Source organism: Tauraco erythrolophus, chromosome 14 (assembly GCF_009769465.1).
Source record: "Tauraco erythrolophus isolate bTauEry1 chromosome 14, bTauEry1.pri, whole genome shotgun sequence".
Taxonomy (NCBI): Eukaryota; Metazoa; Chordata; class Aves; order Musophagiformes; family Musophagidae; genus Tauraco; species Tauraco erythrolophus.
In genome coordinates this window covers 2,315,802-2,337,152 of record NC_141478.1, presented here as the reverse complement: position 1 = coordinate 2,337,152, position 21,351 = coordinate 2,315,802, and the positions used below count along the sequence as shown (strand labels likewise).

At 50.9% G+C, this 21,351-nt stretch overlaps 1 protein-coding gene across 2 annotated transcripts in view; it reads left to right on the top strand.

The window, feature by feature from the left end:
• SMAD6 (SMAD family member 6) overlaps positions 1-21,351 on the top strand; it is a 42,356-nt gene that overhangs the window by 1,291 nt on the left and 19,714 nt on the right. For both annotated transcript variants that reach the window (XM_086620311.1, XM_086620310.1), the window contains 2 exons: positions 1,977-2,033; positions 4,059-4,136. In XM_086620311.1, coding sequence (XP_086476437.1) covers positions 1,977-2,033; positions 4,059-4,136 — 135 coding nt within the window. The remainder of the gene's footprint in view (positions 1-1,976; positions 2,034-4,058; positions 4,137-21,351) is intronic.

Below are 21,351 nucleotides of genomic sequence, written 5' to 3'. Positions count from 1 at the left end.
TGGAAGTGGCGGGGGGAGCCGCAGCTCCTGAATTTCTCAGGGTTTTCTGATTTTTTTTTTTTTTTTTTTTTTTTTTTTGATCCTGGAGGACACCAACCTCCTGCTGACAGTCTTTTTCTTGGCAAGAGCTTTAATTTTATTTTTTTTTTTTTAATTTATTTTGCAATCCGGGATCCTGCCTCACTTTGCATCACTTGTTTGAAAGAAACTTCTGTGCTGGGCGCACTTCCCCCTCCCCGAAGATCACTGGAAGCAGCTTTTTGCTTCACTTGGAGTAAACGTGCGTTTGTAGGAACTGGACATTTATTTTAGGAATGGACAAAGTTTCCAGGTCTCTTTCCTGCAGCAGTGTAGGGGCAGTTGTTTTCCCAGCAGTTGAGTTGTTTTCCCAGCGGTGTAGGGGTACAGGCCCTGTGCAGGGTGTAGCAGAGAGTGGAGCTTTTATTGAGTGATCCTCATGATCATCTTGTAGGTCCTTTCTAACCTCAGTGATTCTGTGATTCTCATCATTTTGATAGTGAGTGTCTGTGCCAGGGCCCCACCCGCTCCAACCTGGCACTGGGGACAGTGGTGGGAGCCCAGGAAAGGCCTTGATGCCCTTTTCCACAAGTGCTTCCATGTCTCCCTGCAGAGACCATCTGTGTTAATGTTTGTCACCCAGTTTACTGTGGGGTGACGGAGCGCAGGGGTGTGAAAACTCCTCGATGCTTCCAGGATGTCCCTTGTGGCAGCAGGTCTGGCTCTAGCGTGGGACCATCCCAGTGTGCACGACACCGGTCGGGCTGATACATCCAGATGGGGATGTTGGCACCATCAATTTTTATTTTGAGACTCTTGAGTGCCCTGTGAGAAGAGCATCTTGTTGGTGGGCAGCTTGCTGGGTTAGGGGAGATGAGGAACCTTTCCTCAGAAGCAACAACTGACCACAGGCTGTCCCGGAGCCATCACACGAGGGATGCTGAGGTTGTTCCTAATGAGCTAAGCCAAGCTGAGCTGCAGTTGTCGGGCCGCGTGCCTTGCTTTCGGATCCGTGTGGGAGCACACCTGGGGTCAAGGTGATGCCGTTGACTTTTCAGTACAATTTCTCACTGAAGTCAGTGTCTGCTCAATGCCGCTGCCCTGGTACAGCCCAGCCAGCTGCGCACTCCTCAATTTTAGTGAGTTCTAATTCAAGAAACTTATCACTGCCGTAATTCGGGCAGGAGAAAAAACCCTCTAACCAGTGCATGAAGTTGATGGAGGACCTTCATCAGCCTTTCACGTGGTCTTGGCTCTTCCAAGGACAGCAAGAGCCAGTCAGATGCCCTGGTTCAGCAAGGCATTTCTAAGGACCTGCTTAACTTTTAAGTACACCACTGCTGATGTGCTGCTGCTTAAAGCTGAGTGTGGTCTTGGGAGCTTTGCTGAAGCGGGATCAGGGTGAGCAGGATCACAGGAGGCTTCTGCTGTGGACCACCTCATGTTCTGAGGGCTTTGTTGGGATGGACCGAAATTACTTTGGTGGCTTGTTGGCTGAAGCCAGCCTGGCCCCTGGTGTCAGGCGTCGGGTGCCAAGAGAGGAGTGTCTTTCCATCACCTGACACCCTTTTTCAGTCCTTGGAATGTGTCCGGGGAGCTCTTGTTAAGTCCGTGTGTGCTTGAGCTGTGGTTGTAGGGTTGTCTCCCAGCACAGGTGATGGAAGCGTCGTTCTTCGGGAGCAACATGCTATTTTGTGTGCTTCAGGTTGTGGGTGCCCAGGGCAGGGGGTGCAGGGGAGGACTGCAGCATTTTCAGTAGCAAAGCCCACTTGGAAAGGTCAGGGTGGAACCCTCATTCTTGAAAGGTTTGGAAAACTCTTACTCTCGAGTTGCTTCCAAGTGAGTTTTCTTCCACTGGGTGTTTGTATGCTTGGAATAGTTCCTACTCTGAAAGAGAAAGCACGAGGGTTTCGTTGATAAACCAAACACAGCACTAACATAAAGTTTTGTTTTTCCAGAGTCTCCACCACCTCCCTACTCTCGGCTGTCTCCTAATGACGAGCAAAAGCCACTGGGTACGTGTTCTCTCTCTTTTGATCTCTTTCGTGGTGCCGTCCCGGTGTTGGTTCTAAGACATCCCTACGTGGCACGTCAGGCAAAAGCCAACAAGTTGGGATTTTATGGCTGCTCATTATTTCTGAGCAAGCATCAGCTGACAGGTTTTAAGAAGTAAATGGCCGTGGGTTTATCATACCAAATTACCGCGCAGACACATGCATATTTTCCAAAATAATGCGAAGCGCTATTTTTAATGAAGGCGTAATGAAAGGTTACCAGCCGTCGTGTTTTGTCTGCGTGTGTAATCTGCGGGGTGACGGAGCGGAGGGGGAGCGGGAGCTCCTGGGTGCCATTTCCACCAAGCCCTGACCGCACAGCGCCGCGGCGGAACCGGCTGTTACCCTTCCTCTGCTTATGAAAATGAGACGCCAGCTCTTTGAAACTCGGCGCTGTGTAATTTCTGAATGGCGTTTCACTTTTCCTGATGGATTACAAAAGCTTTTTTTGAAAAAAACGCTGGCAAAAGCAGCTTGGGTAGGTAGGCTGGGCGTGAAGTGAAGGCTGCTGGAGAGCCTGGCACAATGCAGCCTTGGAGCCTGATCCTATGTAGTGCACGTAGGCTTGGAGATGGATTTAATGGCTTTAAACTGAAAGAGGGGAGATTGCGATTAGATCTAAGGAAGAAATTTTTTACATTGAGGGTGGTGAGGCACTGGACCAGGTTGCCCAGAGAAGTTGTGGCTGCCCCATCTCTGGAAGTGTTCAAGGTCAGGTTGGATGGGGCTTTGAGCAACCTGGTGTAGTGGAGGGTGTCCCTGCCCATGGCAGGGAGGTTGGAACTGGATCGTCTTTAAGGTCTCTTCCAACCCAGACCATTCTGTGATCTTATGAGATGTCTGGAATTGGCATGGCTGCATCCCGACCGTCCTTTCTCAGCGCCCGCTTCTTGCACAAGTAAACGGGACGCAAAGATGTGGGAGGGAAGGGAGGAATCCCACGTCCCTCTTGGGTTTCTTGCTGAGATGGGTGCAGTCCTGGCCGTGTCGGGAGCGTGGGATTTCTCCCTTCGGTAGTCAGTGGCTCTGGTTTACGGAGCGGGTGATGACCAAGGTGAGGCCCCATCGAACAGGGACAGGGTGAGACACGCAGGTTTGCCAGGGCAGTAGGAGTGGGACAGGACAGCTGTGCCTGCCATGTCCTACCCAGCCCCGTGGGGCGGCGGGAGCTGCCCCAGTGCCAAAGGTGAGTCCCTGCCCTGCCAGCCCTGCCACCCGCCTGCGGCACAGCCGCTCAGCCCTGCTCCTTCATCCCTGCAGCTGGTCTGTGACACAGGGCAGTGACCAGAGCGTCCTGCAAAGCAAAATTTGCTGGACATGTGGGGTTTTTTTTTCTGTTAGGTGTGGAGAAAAATAAAGGAGTTGTCCCTCCCCACGCTCCCCCTTCCAAGTTACTTCCCTTTAGAAACTGCTGGTGCTGCAGGGAGGGATGATAGATAGCGAGTGACACGTGACTTTTATTAAAACAACAGCCAGGGATTGAAATTTGCTTCACTGGCTTGTTTGATTGGAAAAATAATAGTTAATCTGTGAGCAAACAGTTGAGCGCTTAATTAGAGGGGTGTAAGCAAGAGAGAATAACAAAGACTCTTAACTTGTTAAAACAAAGTTTCCTTCGCTTCAGCAGAGAGGAAGGAAGGAAGGAAGCAAGAATAAACAGCTTCAAGAATTTTAATGGTGATAATTAAGTATAGTAACTATGAATTGTTTAGAGGCTTAATGTAACTTTATCCAGTAAGCACCAAGTTCCTACTTGTTTGATCAACTTCACTGCAGTTATTTTTGTGGTCGAAGCAATTCAGACTTTGCATTTACATGGTAGAGGTACAAAGTTAATCGCTGCTTTCTGGCCCGCTAGAGAGTTTCGGGGAGCCGATGGGAAGCTGACGAGCCACGGGTGCTTTCAAATGCAGGAGGACTGAAAATGCTTATTTTTTTTCCCCTTTTTTTTTTCTTTTTTTTTTTTTTTTTTTTTTTTTCCCCTAGATCTATCAGATTCCACGTTGTCTTACACTGAAACGGAGGCTACAAACTCGCCCAACGTCACGCCCGGAGACTTCTCAGGTTGGCAAATGTTTGCGCCTCTGCACGCGTGGAGCTCGTGGCTGGGGCGGCACCGTGGCTGGGGCAGGACCGCAGGAGGAGACGGGGGCAGTGGTGCTGCTGCTGGTTTATATTGGTGCGAACGGAGGGAAGAAGGAGCAGCTATTGGAGCTGGTTGTTCAGTCGTCTGCGCTCCGCGTGTTGCAATAAGATGCTGTTGGTGGGATGAGTGTGCTGGGACAAGCGGGGACGTTTGGGAGGTGGCCGTGGGGCCCTGCGTGCCCCCGTGGAAGCTGTCTAGACCCCTCTCAAGCCCCGGGGTCGGGGCTGGCATGGAGCTGGGCTGTTTGCCGTGACGGGAGCGATGAGGCCATTTCAAACGATGCTGCTCTGTGGTGGTTCATCCAAGTCCATCCCGCTGGTGTCACTTGTTGGGTCCTGGCCCTCCGGCGTGAACCCTGCTTTCCTGAGCAGAGCTCCCAGCTATGATGCCGTTGAAGTTCCTGAACAAAGCTCTGCTTAATTAGGTCCTGGTTTTTGTTCTGCCCCACCCCTGCAACCTTTCATTCATTTAATGGTGCTCCGTAAGGCCTCGGGGTGGTTTTACCTGCAAGCAGGCAGAGAGTTGGGGCTCTCCTTTGCTTGGTGTTGGGCTCTGGTCACGGTGGTCGTCTCACGTCTTTGTCCTCTGGTTTCTCATCCCAGGCTGAGGGCTGACTGTGTAGGGCAGGAGGGACCTGTCTATGGGACCAAATTTAATTTCTATCTAAGAAACTACTTGATTAATGGTCTGAGACCTTAGATGAAGATAGACAAACCTGCGTCCCGGTGAAGCCCCGTATCGCTCCTTCAGTGGTTGGGGTGGGCTTTGTGGTCGGGTAGGGCTTGGGCACCTCGGCGCCCAGTTGCTGGGTTGCTGAGCGTGCGGATGGGGTTTGCTGCTCTCTGGAGCATGCTCTAACTCGATGGTGGTGGAGGGGACCCTTGGGGTCCTGGTCCATTAGCCATGGCTTTTCTTTTCTCATTCTCCGCCTGCACGACTCTACGGCCGGTTTGGTGAGACCTGCGGCTTTCTTGGGATGTTTAAGCTGATCCCGACGCTGCAGCGCTTTAAAGAGCATTTAAGCAGCACGGCACCGCGGTGTCGTGGCACGGTGGTGCGTTTCTCTCCGGGGATTGTCCCTTCTCCTTTAAGGTTCTCCCGCCGCAGTGCTGCCGCGTGCCGAATCCAGCGTGCCGGCGCGCCGCGCTTGTGTTGTGCTGCCAAGTGTCCCTAGCAGGGGAACAATTGATAGGCAGGGCTTGGATCGTTCGGGGTTGTGCTACAATAAATAATGTGTTTGCAATTCCTAAAACACATTCCTCGGGCTGGATGCACGTCCGTAAAGCTCCCCGTGCCCATGGCTTTGATTATAACTTGATAATTGCCATTAATTATAGCAGCCGGGTTTGAAAACTGGGGTTCCTAAGGATGTAATGGTTTGGCCTCTCTCACAGCTGAGTCCTTTATGGGACATCTGGTAGATTTTCTGGACTAGAAGAGAAATTTTAACTTTTACTTGAACAATATAACGATAACATGTGACCGAGATTGTGCTGAAATCGGATCCCGCCTCTCCCCCTGTGTCGTTTCCAATGGTGTAACTTTTAATAAGAGTCTGGGGCTGTGTGATTTATTTTTCCCCAGTGCTCATGATTGCTGAAAGAGGATAAGAGCTTCACTGAAGTTAACCCGTACTTGTCATCACTGGGAAGTAAGAGGCAAAAAAACTGAGCCACTGAGGCTCTCGTCTCAGATTGTTTATTCTCCATTTCAACTTATTTAATGGGTCTGCTTGAAATGTAGGCCTGTGGAAATGATACACAAAGCACATGGTCTTCCCTCCCTTGTGTGTACCGAAGGAGCTTAGTGTATGTTTTAACTCCCATTCCAAAAATAAGGACGTTTTGGGTCTAGCATCAAGCCACTGCTGTTTATTGCTTCAGCTTTGATCATCAAAAAGGCTTTTCCTAGTAAAACCACAAAATTCAATTTTGCATAACAAAGAGAACCCTTCTTCTACTGTCGACTGTTTACTTGATGAACTTCTAAACAGGAAGTTTTAGTGTGAAGTCAAAAGATCATCTTTGTCATATGTATAAATTTTTTTAAAAAAAAGGATAAACCAGCCCCTCTTTTTGAAGTAGACCTGTTCATGGCTATAATAGCACTCTTAAAAATAGGAAAAAATCTTCGATGGACTAGCAGGCTGGCTAGAAAATTGGGAGTGACAGTCAGTGCTGACTGGAAGCACAAGTTGGGAGCAGTTGTGTGGATGCGACCTTCTGTGTCAGGAACTGGATTGATGGATAACACCCCAGAGTCCTCCTCATCTGAGCTTCAAAGCGTTTGGGTCATGAACTGAAGCTGTCTGTCCAAGGATCGGTGTCCCACCACAGCGTTTCCCTCCAGTTGGGGATGCTCCTGGTTTCTCAATGAGGTGCAACGGCTTGGGAAGATCTGGGTTGGTGGGAAAAGGCACTTGATCACTTGGGTGTTTGATCCCAAAGTTTCCATCTAAGCTCAAGCAGTGTCACGTTCAGGCTTGCGGGAGCAGGAAGAGGGGCTCCATCTTTTCCTCATTCGATGATTTCTGCAGCTGCGTGTGCCTGGGGAGCAGGGGTGAAGAAAACTGGCTGGTTTGGGGGTTGTATTTCGAGCCCAGGTAGTTCCCTTGACCGAGGTCATGCCCGTCCCCTGGATGCCAGTGGAGCCTCGGCCGGTGCCGGTGTCCCCGTGACTCCCCAGCCGGATCTGGGGAAATACCAGGGACAGGGAAAGGGCAAAATCCAGCAAGGCAGAAACAAAAGCTCAGCCCCGTGACTCATAATTGGTGGAACATTTGTAGTGATTTTTTTTTTTTTTTCCTTCCCCTCCGACTTGGCTCCTCTACCACATGCCAAGAAGCTGCTGTACCCGTTAGACTTGCCAGGCTTGTAGAGGGCTGCGCTGCCGCTGCGGGAACTGGTTGGGTATGGTGGGGACGTGCTGGAGCAGATGATGTGGGCCACGGGCTCTGGGATTCCCTGCCTTCCCTCAAATCCCTCACCTCCTCTGGGAAAGACCCTCTCTTGAAGATGACAAAATAGCTCCCCATGCACAGCACGCCCCGTCAGTCTGGCTGGCTGGCTAAAAAAGTCCCATGGATTCCTACAATAGTGACCGGAGTTCTCATTAGGGGTGGCATCGAGTTCTGAAGGTCGTAAGGACCGTTCAGGAGGGGAAGGGTTGACCAGAGGGAGGAGGACAAAAGGAGCCTGCCGTGGGTCACTGTGTTGAGTGGACCATCGCTTGTGGCCGCTACAGGTCTGGAGCAGCTTGTCCATCCTCCAGAGAGCACCGGAACGTCGGGGCATCCCTTTTCTTTGGAGCAGTAATAAATAAGGATGAGTAATTAGCTGTAGGAGCAGACAGGTAGCGATGGATGTGACTCACTGCTGCCTTGCAGCAAAGTCCCCAGCCACTGCTCTGAGGTCTTGCACCCGCCGGGTGTCTCCATTGAAGGTACTTAACGATGTCCGTGCCCGCAGCAGCCAGTGCCCAGCTCTTACGGTAGCTATTCTTCCTCAAAATGAGCCACTCCTCATTAGAGCCCATCTCATGTGTCCATACATACCTCCTTGTTGAGCATGGGCATCTGTGTCCAACCCACCTCCCTTCAGTTCTGCAACTTGCCAGAGGACCAAATCCTGCGCCCGGTGTAGGGTGCCCCGGACTGGCTGAGCCAGTGCCCAGAGTTAGGGGATGCTCAGCACTGGGTGGATTCAGATAGGAGAAAGGAAAGCAGCTTGGTGCTCCGTAATGCACCGGAGTAGAGACAGGAGGAGAAATAAGTGCAACCAGGGGAGAAGTGAGAGCTGGGAATGGGAGAAGGGCAGGAGAAAAGCAGGGGCTGGCAAGGCGAGCCGCACCAGCAGCGAGAAGTCAGGGAAGATGCTGCTTTAGAGACTTCCAAAATCACTAATTTTTCTTTTTTAGACTTTGAAAATTACTGATTTTGGGGTTTTTTTGACTTGGAAATCAATTCACTCCCCCATGTGCTAAAACTCTTCAAGAGTTTTCAGCTCCAGTGAAGCCGTTTTGTAGCTGGGAACATGCATCTGAAAGAAGAAACGGTGAGCTGGTGGTTTGTCAGAGGAGTGATGGATTCCTCTCCGCGCTGCGGGGCGGTGGGGAGCGTACCCCACAGCGGGAGCGCACGCGTTGGGTCTGCTCCGAGCAGCTCTGCCGAAGCCTGGAAGATGATGGGCTCCATGTAGGGATGGGGTTTGCTCGGTGCCTCGTTCTGTGTTATCCCCTCCCAAGTTGGTGGAGGATAAATGTGAATTAACAGAGGGAGACTGAACAGCCTGGAGCTCGTTTACATTATTTTGGATTTTTTTTTTCCAAAGCCTGAGAAGGTGGAGTAGTTGCTTGCAGGGCGGCGGTGGGACTGGGGGTGTTGGATCTGGGGAGCAGGGTCCCCGTACCCCCAAAGGGAGGAGGAAGGCAGGAGCGTGTCCATCCATCCCGATGACTCAGCCCCGCCGAAGCGGTGCCACGGCTCCGGAGCCGGAGGGCTTTTTCTGCTTCCAGCAATATTTAGGATGAACTTAAGGAAGCATATTTTAAAACCCACTGAATGGAGAAAGTGAACGTCTCTCTTCCTCTCCCCCCAGAAATAACAGACTGCAAGGATTTATGCTAACAAGGAAATTTATGAAGATCCTGTGTGTTAGGAGTAGGAAAAAAAAAAGCCTATAAATATGTAAGGCGGATACATGTGGAAACTGGGCAAACATTGCCCTTTCCAGACTGGGGGAGAGATTGTGAAATTACCTGTTAATAGGGAAAAAAGAAAAAAAAAAAAGGTATTTTTCTATTTTTCTCATTAATAGGGGATTTTTCTCATTAATAGGGTGGCAGTTTCTTCTGGGGGTGAAATGTGGGTTTTGCAACTTTATGATGATGTCTCTAGCTTCAGCGTGTCTCGGTGCTGGGCTCCCATCGTAGCCCCAGGTGGAGGTACTGGCTTGGGGTGCTGGTGCTGTGGGCTGGGGCTGCAGGTCATCTCTCACCCAGCAGCACCGTGGAGCCCGTTCATCCTTTCTCCCCCTGTCCCATGGCAAAAACATAAATCCAGTTGAAAAAAAAAAAAAAAGCAGAGCATATCTGTGCATCCAGTTTAATCACAGACAGATGTTTATTTGGGCCAGTAATGGTTTTGGTTTCCTTTTTCTTTCCTATTTAACTTTAAGTTCGCTGGCGCGTCTTGCCCTGCGCAGTCTGTAACAATCAGGGTTTGGCGAAAAGCTTTTCTTGTCGGAGGAGTTGAGGCCGTTGCCAACAGCTACTTCTTTGATGCAAAAAAATACATCCTGGAGGTGCTTTGTCAGATGTTTTTATATTAAACATTTTTCCTCCATAGTTTTAGTTTGCCAGCGGGAAATAAAGTGCATCTATTTTCCAGTGTGCTTCAGAGAGGAATTCTTTACTCGGTGCGAAGGTTTTCCCCACGTGGCCGTGGGCAGCCGTGAACGTTGGCATCCCCCTCGGAGCAGCATCCTTCCTGATGGTTGGGAGAACTGGGAAACGATACCATACCTTTGCTCTGGGTTTGTTCACGTGCCTGGGGTTGACGTGCAAGGCAGCGTTGCAAACTATGGGGTGAATCAGGGAATTAATCCTGGAAAGGGAAGGTGAGGAAGCTTTTGGAGACAGCATCCTCCAGCTTTCAGCACCGATCCCTTTCAGAGAGATGCGGGTGTGCTGTGTCATTCCACAACAGGTGTCTCTCTGGGATGGTGATAGATCCACCGGAGCCTTTAGATTTACAGGAGGGCTGTGGTTTTTTTTTCCTTACGTTTGTGGTTGCCACAGTGGGTGGCTCAGGTGACAGCTCCTGGAGTTCAAGTACTTCGTTTTTTTTGGAGCAGAAGGGAAAGGGAAGCGATCATTGTTTCTGCAGCGGGGTGGGTTCCTCGTTGTGTCCAAAGCCTATGGATGTCAGTGTTTCATCCATGAGCAATGTAACCCAGCAGAGAGTACTCGCTTGGGTTGTTAATAAGCAGCTGAAGATGTTGTCCAGAGCGTTGAGACTGAGCAAATGCACCCTTACTTACCAACTGAAGAAGAAGCACCTTAGATCAAGGCTGGGGAAGATATCCCCTGCGCGCGGTTGTTTTTCCGTTGGGCCACCAAACCCAACAGCTGTAGTCTTGAGGTCTGCAGGAGCTTGCTCTTGTAGAGCTTGTGGATGACCATGCTTGGGTGATGATACACCTTTGTGTCACCACCTGTACCCAACATCCCATTTGGAGCAGCAGGAGAGGTGCTGGTGACCCCATCTGTGCAGAGCGTGGGCCTCTGGATAGAGGATGAAATTTCGGCAGTGGACATACAGCTGTAGAAGGGTTTCCAAGGCAAGCGACACCTGTTCATAAAAATGTCCCATGAGTTATGAGCTTGCAATACAAGCCTTTTGGTCTTGAAATTAATTCGGAGCTGAGCCAGGTTAGTAACGTGGGGAGGGGAAATTGATTTCCTGGAGGGTGAGGGACCGCTGGGGAATTTGCTGGAGTTGGGAGAAGAGGTGGTTTGTGCCGAAGGTCTCCCAAGGAGGGAAATAAAGATTGTTCCAAGGCTTTTGCATCCTGCGCAGCGAGAGAGCATCATCAACAGCCTACAAAAGCACTGGCTTCCAGGAGGGAAGGTATCTCCTGGACTGGGAAATGGAGGAAGCGTCCCTTCGTTATTAGCCGTACAAATGCTTTGCAAGAGCAACGCTGTTCTCCAGCACGTCGATGGTGCCGAGTGGGGAGGATGTGAGGGAGCTCCCACAGCATCCAGCGTTCAACCAGGACTCCTGTGTCCCGAGGACCTGCCTGCCCTGAGGAGCATCCTGAGTTGCAACAGCTCTGGTGATGTTCTTCACCTGACCAGATGAAACAGTGGTGGAATCCCTTCTTCCCATGTGTTCTCCCTTGCGAGGAGTCAGTGATTTTTCCCAGGGCAGATGGGGCAGCTGCTGCAAAGCTGTGAATCGAGCTGGAATCTTCCCCCATTCCTGTCCCTTGGTTGCGACGTGGGGCAAGACCATCCTCCATCTTCATGTGCAAGAACATCCTTCCTCTTCAATTATTATGATGGCTGATACTACTGCCTTAACCCTCCGACACAGACAGCACTTAGAGAAATGTGGACAATCAGAGCTGTCCTTAATCCAGAAGAGGAGAGGGAAAAAAAAAAAAAAGGCAAAACTGGCTACTGGAGCCTTAGGATCATTTGTCTGGAGTAACACAGGCTGCCTGGTGCACAAGGGATGGAAGAAGGTCGGTCTTATCAATATTTGGCCCCGTGCCTAATGCAGGGATTGAAGCTGCTTTGCAGATGATGCCTCTGCCTTTGCGTGAGCACCCACAGCTCCCCGGCTCAGAAGGACAATTTCCTGTGATGGATCCAGGCAGGATGGTGCCCTGAAGGGAGCATCCCACAGGCAGTGTTTGGGGAGCACCATTCCCTTGTAGGCAACACACGGAATTTTTTGCTACGTTTCTGGAGAGAAGGAGAGAGAGTTGCCCTTTCCCTCCCTCCCTTCACCTGGAACTGGGATGGCTTTTCACAGCTAGCCGGGATGTTTTCAGCCTAGAAGTTCTTGGAGTAAGTACAACGCTCAGATAAAATATGTTTTTGTCTGTGGTTCATTGAGTAGTTATGATGTTTGGCCTTGAATCACAGAATAATCACGTCCCTCACTTCTCCAAGCACCTAAGCATCACACTTAAAAAAAAGAAACATCAGGAAGTAAGCAAGTTACTTAAAAGTAAATTAGTTTAATCTTTGTAGCCAAAACATGACATTCTTGCACCCTATTAGGAGTTGGATATGGCTTTCTAGGTAGTAAAAGTTCTTTTGATGTAACTCCGGTTGTGTCTTTTAAGCAGCGTGTATCTGATGGTACGTCTTTGTTTGAACTTTTTCTCTGTGCCGGTGTTTTGCTTTTTAAATGGATTTGCTGAATACTGGACATAGTGTATTTATGACCTTTGAAAACGGTGAATGTTTTGAAGGAGGAATTTTGGCTTCTTATAGGGACCTGTAGAGAGAGGCTTGTATTCACAGTTACAGTAAAAGATTTTTTTTTTTAGTATTTTTTTTTTAGTGGCACTTTGATGAGTGAGAGGTGTTTATAGGCTTGATTCATAACTGAGTTACTAAGGTTTTCCACGGAAATAACTTATTAAATCTGTGGCGCTCACCGAAACGATTGAAGTCTGTAGATTTGCTATTCATCAAAGGCACCTCCTTTCCTGGACTCCAATCCCTAACTCAGCATTTTGCCTCTGGAGGATGCTCAGACCCGAAAGGGGCGTGCGGTGCGGGAGCTCGAGATGTGTTTTAGTAAGACGTAAAAAAAAAAAAAATACCCCAAGACAAGCTGGAAAGGAGGAGGAAATAAAAAAAAAAAATAAAATAAAATAAAAACCCTTCAGGAAAAACATCCCCCGTCGTTCGGAGCCGCTGATGGTTAAACCTGGTTTTCTGGAACACTGCTTATTTGTGTGGATTTTGCTTTGCTGCTCGACAGCTGAAAAGTACATCCCTTTACTGCCGCTGGCCGGGCTGCCGCGGGCTTTGAAGTGCCTCGAGCCCCTGGAACCGCAGGTTCCATTTACTGGCGAAGGAGACTCGGCTCTTTGTCCTTCCGAAGTGCTTGGGATCGGAGGGGATTAGGCACGCGGCTGCCGTCTGTCCTGCCGTGCCGTGGGCTCTGGGAGGGAGGAGAGGAGCCTGCTGCTTCCCTCTGCGGGGATCGAGGATGAGCATGAGGATGAGGAAGGACGTTGACTTGTCGAGGTCTTGCCTTGCTCATGGGGCATCCGTCGGGTTTGGATGGTGCTTGTGCCAGCGGTGGGCTGCACTCGCTCTCCTTCCTGTTTTATGCCTTTCCCTTGGTCGATTCCTCTAGAAAATGGGTGTTTAGCCTGGAAAAAAGCATTGCTACGGGGGCAAATCGCTCGGAGAGGGGAGGTGGAGGAGAAGTTGCGCAACACACTGCCCGCGCTGGGGTCCAGGCTTCGGATGCTGAGAGCTGTTGAATTCCTGTTTGTTTGGTGTTTTTCTTTCCGTAAGAACAAAAACATTTCACATGGAAATGCCTGTTTTGGCTGACCTCTTCCAGAGTTGCTAAATGCTGACTTTTAATGGCCTTTGCAGCTCCTGGGGCTGGAGCAGGGATGAAATGGGCTCCAGCGTTGAAGTGCTGGAGCGTAGTGTTGCCCTGGTGCCCCCTTCCCGGAGGGGGGAACTTCGGTGAGAACTGAGTGAGCATCCCTTGGGTTCATCATCCCTGGCTTTGGTTATGGGAAAATACCAGCAGAATCAGAGGATATAAATGCAATTAAAAGCAAAACCCTGTTCCTGCCCGAGCATCTCCTCCATCAGCCTTTTTTCAGCCGTTTCAAGGCAAGCAGCTCGTGCTGATGCCAGCAGTTTGCTCCCCGAGCGGTGCCGCGTGGTTGCTGGTGCCCGGGGCACTGGGGCTGAGCCCACATTGGGGTTCAGGGTTGTATCTCACATTGGGGAGGGTGAGCCGTGCCTGGTGCTGAGCTGCATCCATCCAGCATCGTGCCCAGGGTGTGCAGTAACACCGTCCTGCTGCAGTGACCACGGTGCTCCGGTGCCTCAGGATGCGGCCGGCTGCCCTCGGCTGCCACCGCAGAGCAGCAGCACCCCGTCCCAACCTGTCCAGCCACCCTAAAATAAAGTACTGCAGAGGTCCAGCGGCCATCTGGACTCCTTGTTTAGCTGGTGGTAAATAAATATACTTTTTTTCCCCCCTCCCAGTGCCTAAGCATTAGCTCTGATGACCAGACCTGAATTCCCTCACACCGTAAAACCTGTTCGTACCTCTCCACGGGGATGCCAACTTTGGCTGGGAACCAACAGGCTGTGATGCTTCTCTGTGCTGTCAGCTTTCTGCTTTTCAGGTTATAAAAGCCCATGCACGAAACCTGCCAAAAAGTCAAAATTCCTAGCGGTGCGAGAGAGGGGGATCAGTAGAGAATTTGGATTTTTCTCTGCAGTGCTTTCCTTTTCCCAGGGGAGCCGGAGCCCTTTCCTGCTGGCACAAGGACCCCTTTGCCATGGAGCCCGCGTGGTCCTGCCGTGCAGTGTCCCCCAGCCCTCCCCATCCCGCTCCGAGCGCGGTTCCCAGAGCAAACCCTGGACCAAAGCCCTCCATTCCCTCCCTGAATGGCAATCCGTGCGAGTGCCCTCGTGTCACGTTTGCTGTCCCAGCTGGACACTGATGCTCGGCTGGACCCGCTGCAGCGTGGCCGAGTCCCTGCCCAACCTTTGAAGAGCTGTGCCAGTCACTGCCCTCCCCTTCCTCCACCTGCGTGTGGGTTTTAGGGGTTTGGAGATGTTCTTCCTCCTCCTCAGTGCTCTTTAGCGGCTGAGGAGATCGAGGATGCCCCTTCCTCGCCTTGGCTGTGTTTTCGAGGCCGAAGGAGGAGTTGGAGGCTTCATCCCGCTTCGGGAGCATCTGCATGCGAGGAGGAGCACGTCGGGGATACCTGGGCAGGGTTCCTCGTGGCAGCGCGGCGGAAGGGTCTGAGATACAACTGTTGGTGGTTTTATCTACGTATTCCATTAGCAGGAGCGAAACGCACTGGGAGAAAGGCTGTTTTTCAGCTCTTTCCGTTTATTAAGGTCTCGTTGGTGAAGATTTTTTCCATTCAAGAAGCCAAAGAATGTTAAAGACTTTCCAAAAAATAAAAGCTGGCTGCTTTATGCTTTCACACATAGTGATGCAAACCACTGTTGTCTAGTTAATAAAGAAAAAAAGCGTTGACTGAAGGGTTTGCAAAAAAGCCCCATTAGGTACTTCCACAGAGATGTAACACTTGAGTGTCTGGTTGGTGAGTGATGACAACGCTGCGTTGTCTTTAGATTTATTCCACCTGTCTCTGGAAGATCCGGGAGAGATGGACGTGCTGTTCAGAGCGCATCACTTTTCTTTCCTTTATTTCTTTTTTTTTTCTTCTGGCTGTTATGAAGCATGGCCTGTTGTGGGGGCGAGCTCCTGGCCCTGCCCTCAGACAACGGTCCGTTTGTGAGATCCCGCGCCGACAAAACGCAAGTTTGTTCACTTGGAAGAATGAGGCGGTTGATCCGTCTTGCCCCGCGGAAGGGTTGTGGGATTTGGGAGCATCCCTGACCCGTCCCGCGCTGACGGCGGGGAAGGCAAACACGGACAGTGGTGGCTGGGAGCTCCCCTGGCTCTGCTTCTGCTCGCTTCGGAATGAGTGACGTTGGCGTGGCCGATGCCCAGTGATGTCTTTGGGAGCACTGTCCCATTTTCCTGCAGAGTTCTGTAGCACACATGGTCATTGCACCCTGATGGCATCTTCCTGTGGCTTTTATATTGGTTGCTCTGAGCCCTAAAGTGAGCTGTACGTGACAGTGGACTACATGCATTTTGTTTTTTTTCCCATTCTTCTCAAGATCCAGACAAGCCACGGCATAACCTGACTTTTTGCAGAAAGGGAGCTGTGGATTTACGGAGTAGCCCATTGCTTTGTGCTCGGTGCTGCAGGTTTCTGTAGGGTCCAACGCTAGGAAAAGGGAAACGAATGTGTAGGGAAAGGTCTTTATGCTAATTAAGTCTAAGAATAAGCAAAGCTTATGGGAAGTGTGGTTCTAAAGTGTTAGAGACATAAACGATGCCGGGGGAGGCAACGCTGCGTGGGCTTGTTCCCGTAGCATCCTCCTCGGGCGCTTGGCTTGGCTGGTGGTGCTCTCAGCGCGTGTCCGGGGGCCCATCCCGGTGCAAAGTGCGTGTGTGCTGCGTTGTAAAGTCTCTGTGTTGGGTTTTTTGATGGAGTAAAAACTCTTGTGGCCCTTCTGGTGTTTGCAGGGTGTGTTGATTTGTCCTTGCCCGTCTGAAACGAGGAGCTCTCGTCCATGCAGGCATTGAGATCAGCGAGCAAAGCTGTGCCGAGTCTCGCAGCTAATAGTCACTGGTGCTTATAAAAAGCTCCGAGTTTAGATCTGGTTGGTTTTGTCTAGTGCAACAACTTGGTGTCTCCAGCTGTGGAGGGAGGGAGCAGATGTGAAAACGGGGGGTTTAATGTCTCGAACCCAAAGCGTCCCCATAAAACGTGTGTCTGCAGCTGCCAGCGAAGTCTCGAGCCCTTTTCTACCACGGGCCTGAAAATGCTAAAAATGGATCCATGAGGTTTTGATTTTGGCCTGTTCAGAACTAGAGAACTCTTTCTAATAAGATTTTACGGAGCCCTGAAAACAAGATGCTGTAGTTTCGAGGGGGACGTAGGCGCCCATGCCAGGGTGCTGGCTCAGCCTGGTGTGGGGAGGCCAGGGCTTGTTTTTCCCCAAGTGTCTCAGGAATTACTTTCTGAGATCTGAAAAAAAAACCCAACCGAACAACAAAAAAAAACCAACAAAACTTTATGAATCAACCGGGAAGCCAGTAAAAATTAGTAGCAACAAGCTCATTTCAATAGAAATGGGTTTGCTGCTCTGCCGGCTGCCAACCATTTATGAGACTGGCTGGGTGCCGGCGAGCAGGGTCCAGCACGCTGCATCCTTCCACCCTCCTGCTGCTGGAAATAATTTGTGACTTCAAAAAAAATAAATAACGCTATTGTGGAGCTTGTTTTATGGTTGGGGCCCGAGTTGGGCAAGGGTGAAGGCTCTAGCTAGCTCTGGAGTTTGCAAAACCTGGTTGGGGGCTTCCTCCTACATCTTAGGTGGGTTTCTGCTGGGTTTCCGCAGGGCAGGTGAGGACACTGGATGAGTGTTGCATCTACGGCACGTTGAGTCTGCTTGCCAGATCCAACGCAAGGAGAAGAGCTGGGTTGGGGTGGCCGTGCTGATGCCGGGGTGTTGCAGGGAGCGTTGGATGCTGTTGGGTGCCATGTGTTGAGTAGCTCAACAGCACTTGGCAAAAGCCATATCCAGGGCTTTGGCATTGATGCCCTGGACGTGTCTGCTCGTGTCATGTTTTCTGCCCTTTTTGTTCAGTTTTCCCGCGGGGAGTCTAGGGAAATACCACGTGCAAGGGAGTGAATAGGTTGATCAGTCCTAATTACAGCTATGACCGATTCATTGACCCGCTGAAGTCTATAACCATCAATGGCGATTGATTAACATGGTGTGAACAAGCCCATCAGATCCCTGTGGTGGGACCGCTGTCGTGCATCAGGATCTGTGGCCTCTGGGGAGGTGGCATTACCTACAGGCCAACGTGAAGTGGTTGGGGCAGCCCCCGAGGGGACCAAGCTGCAGGGCTGCTCCAATTCTGAGTCCCCATCATGAATGGGACTGGTCTGGCTCTTACTCCATCCCTTGGTCGCTGTCCTCCAAGTTCAGCCAAAGCTGTCAGTGTTCCTGCGGTGCAGGCTCTCTTGTCCTCACAGGATGGAGTGATCCTGGGATGAGGAGTGGGCAAGAGGAGACTCTCGGGCTGTTTCATATCCCTCAGTGAGCTGGTGATGTGCCATGTGCTTGGCCTCCCAAGCCCACGTCTCTGGTGGGGACATCCCAGCCCCACCGAAACCCAGAGTTATGTTGCAATGAGCCAGGTGATGGCTTGTTTGGAGGACCAGACCCCAAGAAAAGCCCGTTCCTGGTTTGGCCCATCTTTAGATATAGTGGGATGTTCCCAGCGTGGGAATCCATCCAACTTTTCCGTTTGCACTGGGCTTTATCTCAACGCTGGCAACAGAGGGATGGTCTGTGCTGGAAGCTGGTGTCCGTGTCGCCCATCGGCGAAGCCTCTGTCCATCCAGAGCCGTGCCAAGCACTGGGAATGGCTGTCGCTCTGCAGACAGCCCCATCCCATCCCATCCTGTCCCATCGGGATGAGTGCGGAGCGGGGGGCAGCCGTTGGCAGCGCGTCACGTCTTGTCTTCTCTTACCCAAGCGGATTTATACCCGGCCTCGAAAGATTTATGGCTTTCTTCTGGAAAAAGGGAGCGGATGTGTTTCTGGGATGCCACGGGACACTCTGCTAGAGCCGCTCGCATGTGACTGTGGAAACTTGCACCCCAGAGGAGAGCAAGGAAATTCCTTTGGCAAGTACGAAGTAAGGTAAAGATCCTATGTGCACGGTGAGTTGCTCTTCCCCCCATTGTTGAGCTATTTTAATGAAAGGGAAATGTCAGCAAAAGTATGTTTAAAAAAAAAAAAAGTCACTTGCACATCACTAGTTTTAGAATAGGGACACTTTGAGCAGCTGCTTCGCTGCTGAAACAAGAAAATCCGAGTCATTTTTTATTTCCAGGTAATTACAGCCACATATTTTGAAATATCTGTGGTCTTTTCCACGTTGAATCAGCAATACGGACCTTCAGAGCCGCATTGAATTCAGCTGTGCTTGAAAGGGTCGGTCATTTGAGACTTTCAACATTAAAAGATCTTTGCAAATTAGTTTTGCTCTTGCCATGCTGGATTTGTTTGTGTGAAAAAAAAAACAAAAACTCGGTGGGTTTGGTATGTGTCTTGTCTTTGAAGGGCTTCGCTTCAAAGGCTGTTTGCGCTGGGGATTTTGTATGCTGAGCTCTGCCGTCCACGCGGCGAAGCATCAGCTAAATGACTCCGTTAAAACTTGCAGGAAGGAAAAGCTGAGCGTAACTTTTCGAAGCTGTCAAAGAAGTTATGCCCAGGGCTCATTCCTGGTGGGAAATTAGTGCCGGAGCTCCGTCAGGGACTCACGTGTGCTGGTGTACGATCTGCACCCCCGTCCTGGAACACACGTCTGAAAATGAGCTTAAGCCTCCTGGTGCACTGGCTGCAGGGAGGCAGGCAGAGATGTACACACACACACACGTACATATATATGTAGATGCAGCTTTTTGATGACCCTAAATGAGGCTTGCATGCAGAACCAGGCGTGCAGAAGCGGAGCAGGGGATGGGCGTCCCAGCGCCGTGGTCGTGGTCACCGTGGGTTTTGGCCTCTGTGCTTTGATACAGTCCTAAACGTGTTTTCCCTCTGCTCCTGTCCCGCTTGCTTCGGCTGCGGACGGAAGGAGCTGTCGGGTGAGCTGTGTGGCATTTGGAAATTCAGGGATGGTTGGTCCCTGAAAACTTGACTGAGATCTTTGCAGTCGGAAGCCAACCACAAGAGAAGCAGTCGGACCATTGCTTTTAAAAAAAAGGCAAACAGTAAAAATAACATTGCGGAGTTTTCCAGTTCTTGGCTCAAAATCTATTTTTTCCTAAAGTAATTTAATCTCAAAAGCAAAAATGTGCAAATGTGTCTAATGTTGTGGCGTTTTGCGTGTTCATATCAGAAAGAGGGGAGACTTAGATGGGATCTAAGGAAGAAATTCTTCCCTCAGAGGGTGGTGAGGCACTGGACCAGGTTGCCCAGAGAAGCTGTGCCTGCCCCATCCCTGGCAGTGTTCAAGGCCAGGTTGGATGAGGCTTTGGACAACCTGGTGTAGTGGAAGGTGTCCCTGCTCGTGGCAGGGGGTTTGGAGCTGGATGGTCTTGAAGATCCCTTGCAACTCAAACCATTCTGTGGTTCTGTGATCTGTCCCCAAACAGGTTTGGTTTTGTTCACGGTGGGGCCGGAAGCCCTTTCCCATCCAGCCTGACGTATGCGTGCACATCCCAGCGTGCGGCAAATTTGAATTGGTTGTTTTAAAACACATAAGCAGCAGCAAAAAAACTAAAAAAAAAAAAACGCGCTAATGGAAGGACTGTTACTTCCCAAAGTCTTGGGCTGCTGGAGAGAGTTGCTTTCAGAGCCCAACACAAAACCAGTGAAGGATCCGTGAGTGGAGAGGGTGTTGTCCATGTTGAACACTGGCTTCGTTCCCGGTGATGCTTTTCGGCTGCCTTATGTCGCTGCCCTGGCTGGATGTGTGCGACACGATCGATCCGGGTTTAAATAAGGACAAACAAACCAACACCAGCACATTTCTGAGAGCCAGAAGATAATCCCGGATCAGCCGCGGCTCAAATCGCCACCGTTCCATCTCTGCCTCGCAGAAAACGTTTTGTTTCTCCTCGCCCCCCCCCCCTTTTTCTCCCTCTCATTGAGGTTTGTACACAATATTATTTTAATCCCGATCCTCTGGCCCCTCCTTTTCCCTCTCCCCTTCCCCGCGGGCTCTTCCCCCCTCGCAGGCTGCGGGAGGCACACAATGAGGAACAGCTGCCTCCAAAAGCGAATTTCCCCTCGGAGCAGGAGCAAAGCTGCACGGAGGGGCCAGGCGAGGGCGAAGCTGGCACGGCGCGGCACAGCACGGCACGGTGCCGGGGCGTGCTCAGCTCCTGCTTCTCGCTGCCGCCTGGCGCTTCCTCAGCCTCCAAAATGCTTTTGCTCCTGGTTCTGGTCTCTTTGGAACACGTGGTGTTCTTATGCCTGGGGCTCCTGAGCTGCCTCCCATCGGAGCATCCTCTGGATGCCTGTGCGGATGGTACGGAGGGAGAGCTGGGATGCAGGATGTGCCGCACGGCTTTCCACCTCGCTGCAGTGGCTCGGCCGCCTCCAGCCACAGCAGCACAAGCTTGCTTTGATTAGAGGTTTGTTAAAACACGGCACTTATTTGTTTCTCAAGCTTTTCTGCGGGCCAGGCTGGCTCGGTGCAGATCCTTGGCTTTGAGTGCTTGCAGCGTGTTGAGCACGGGAAGCATCCACTGGGTTTTCAAGTTGGGTTTTCCGCCCTGTTCAAACACTCAAGAAGGTCTTGGATGTTCAGAGGATGCTTCCAAGGCAGGCAGGCAAGTTGAGGCTTTAACTGCAAACAAAATTATCATAGAACCATAGAACAGTTTGGGTTGGAAGGGACCTCAAAGATCATCCAGTTCCAACCCCCTGCCATGGGCAGAGACACCTTCCACTACACCAGGTTGCTCAAAGCCTCATCCAATCTGGCCTTGAACACTTCCAGGGATGGGGCAGGCACAACTTCTCTAGGCAGCCTGGTCCACTGCCTCACCACCCTCAGAGTGAAGAATTTCTTCTTTAGAACTAATCTAAATCTCCCCTCTTTCAGTTTAAAGCCATTAACCCGTGTCCTGTCACTACATGCCCTTGTCCAGAGCCCCTCTCCAGCTTTCCTGTAGCCCCTTTAGGTACTGGCAGGCTGCTGGAAGGTCTCCCCGGAGTCTTCTCTTCTCCAGGCTGAACAGCCCCAACTCTCTCAGCCTGTCTCCACAGCAGAGGTGCTCCAGCCCTTGC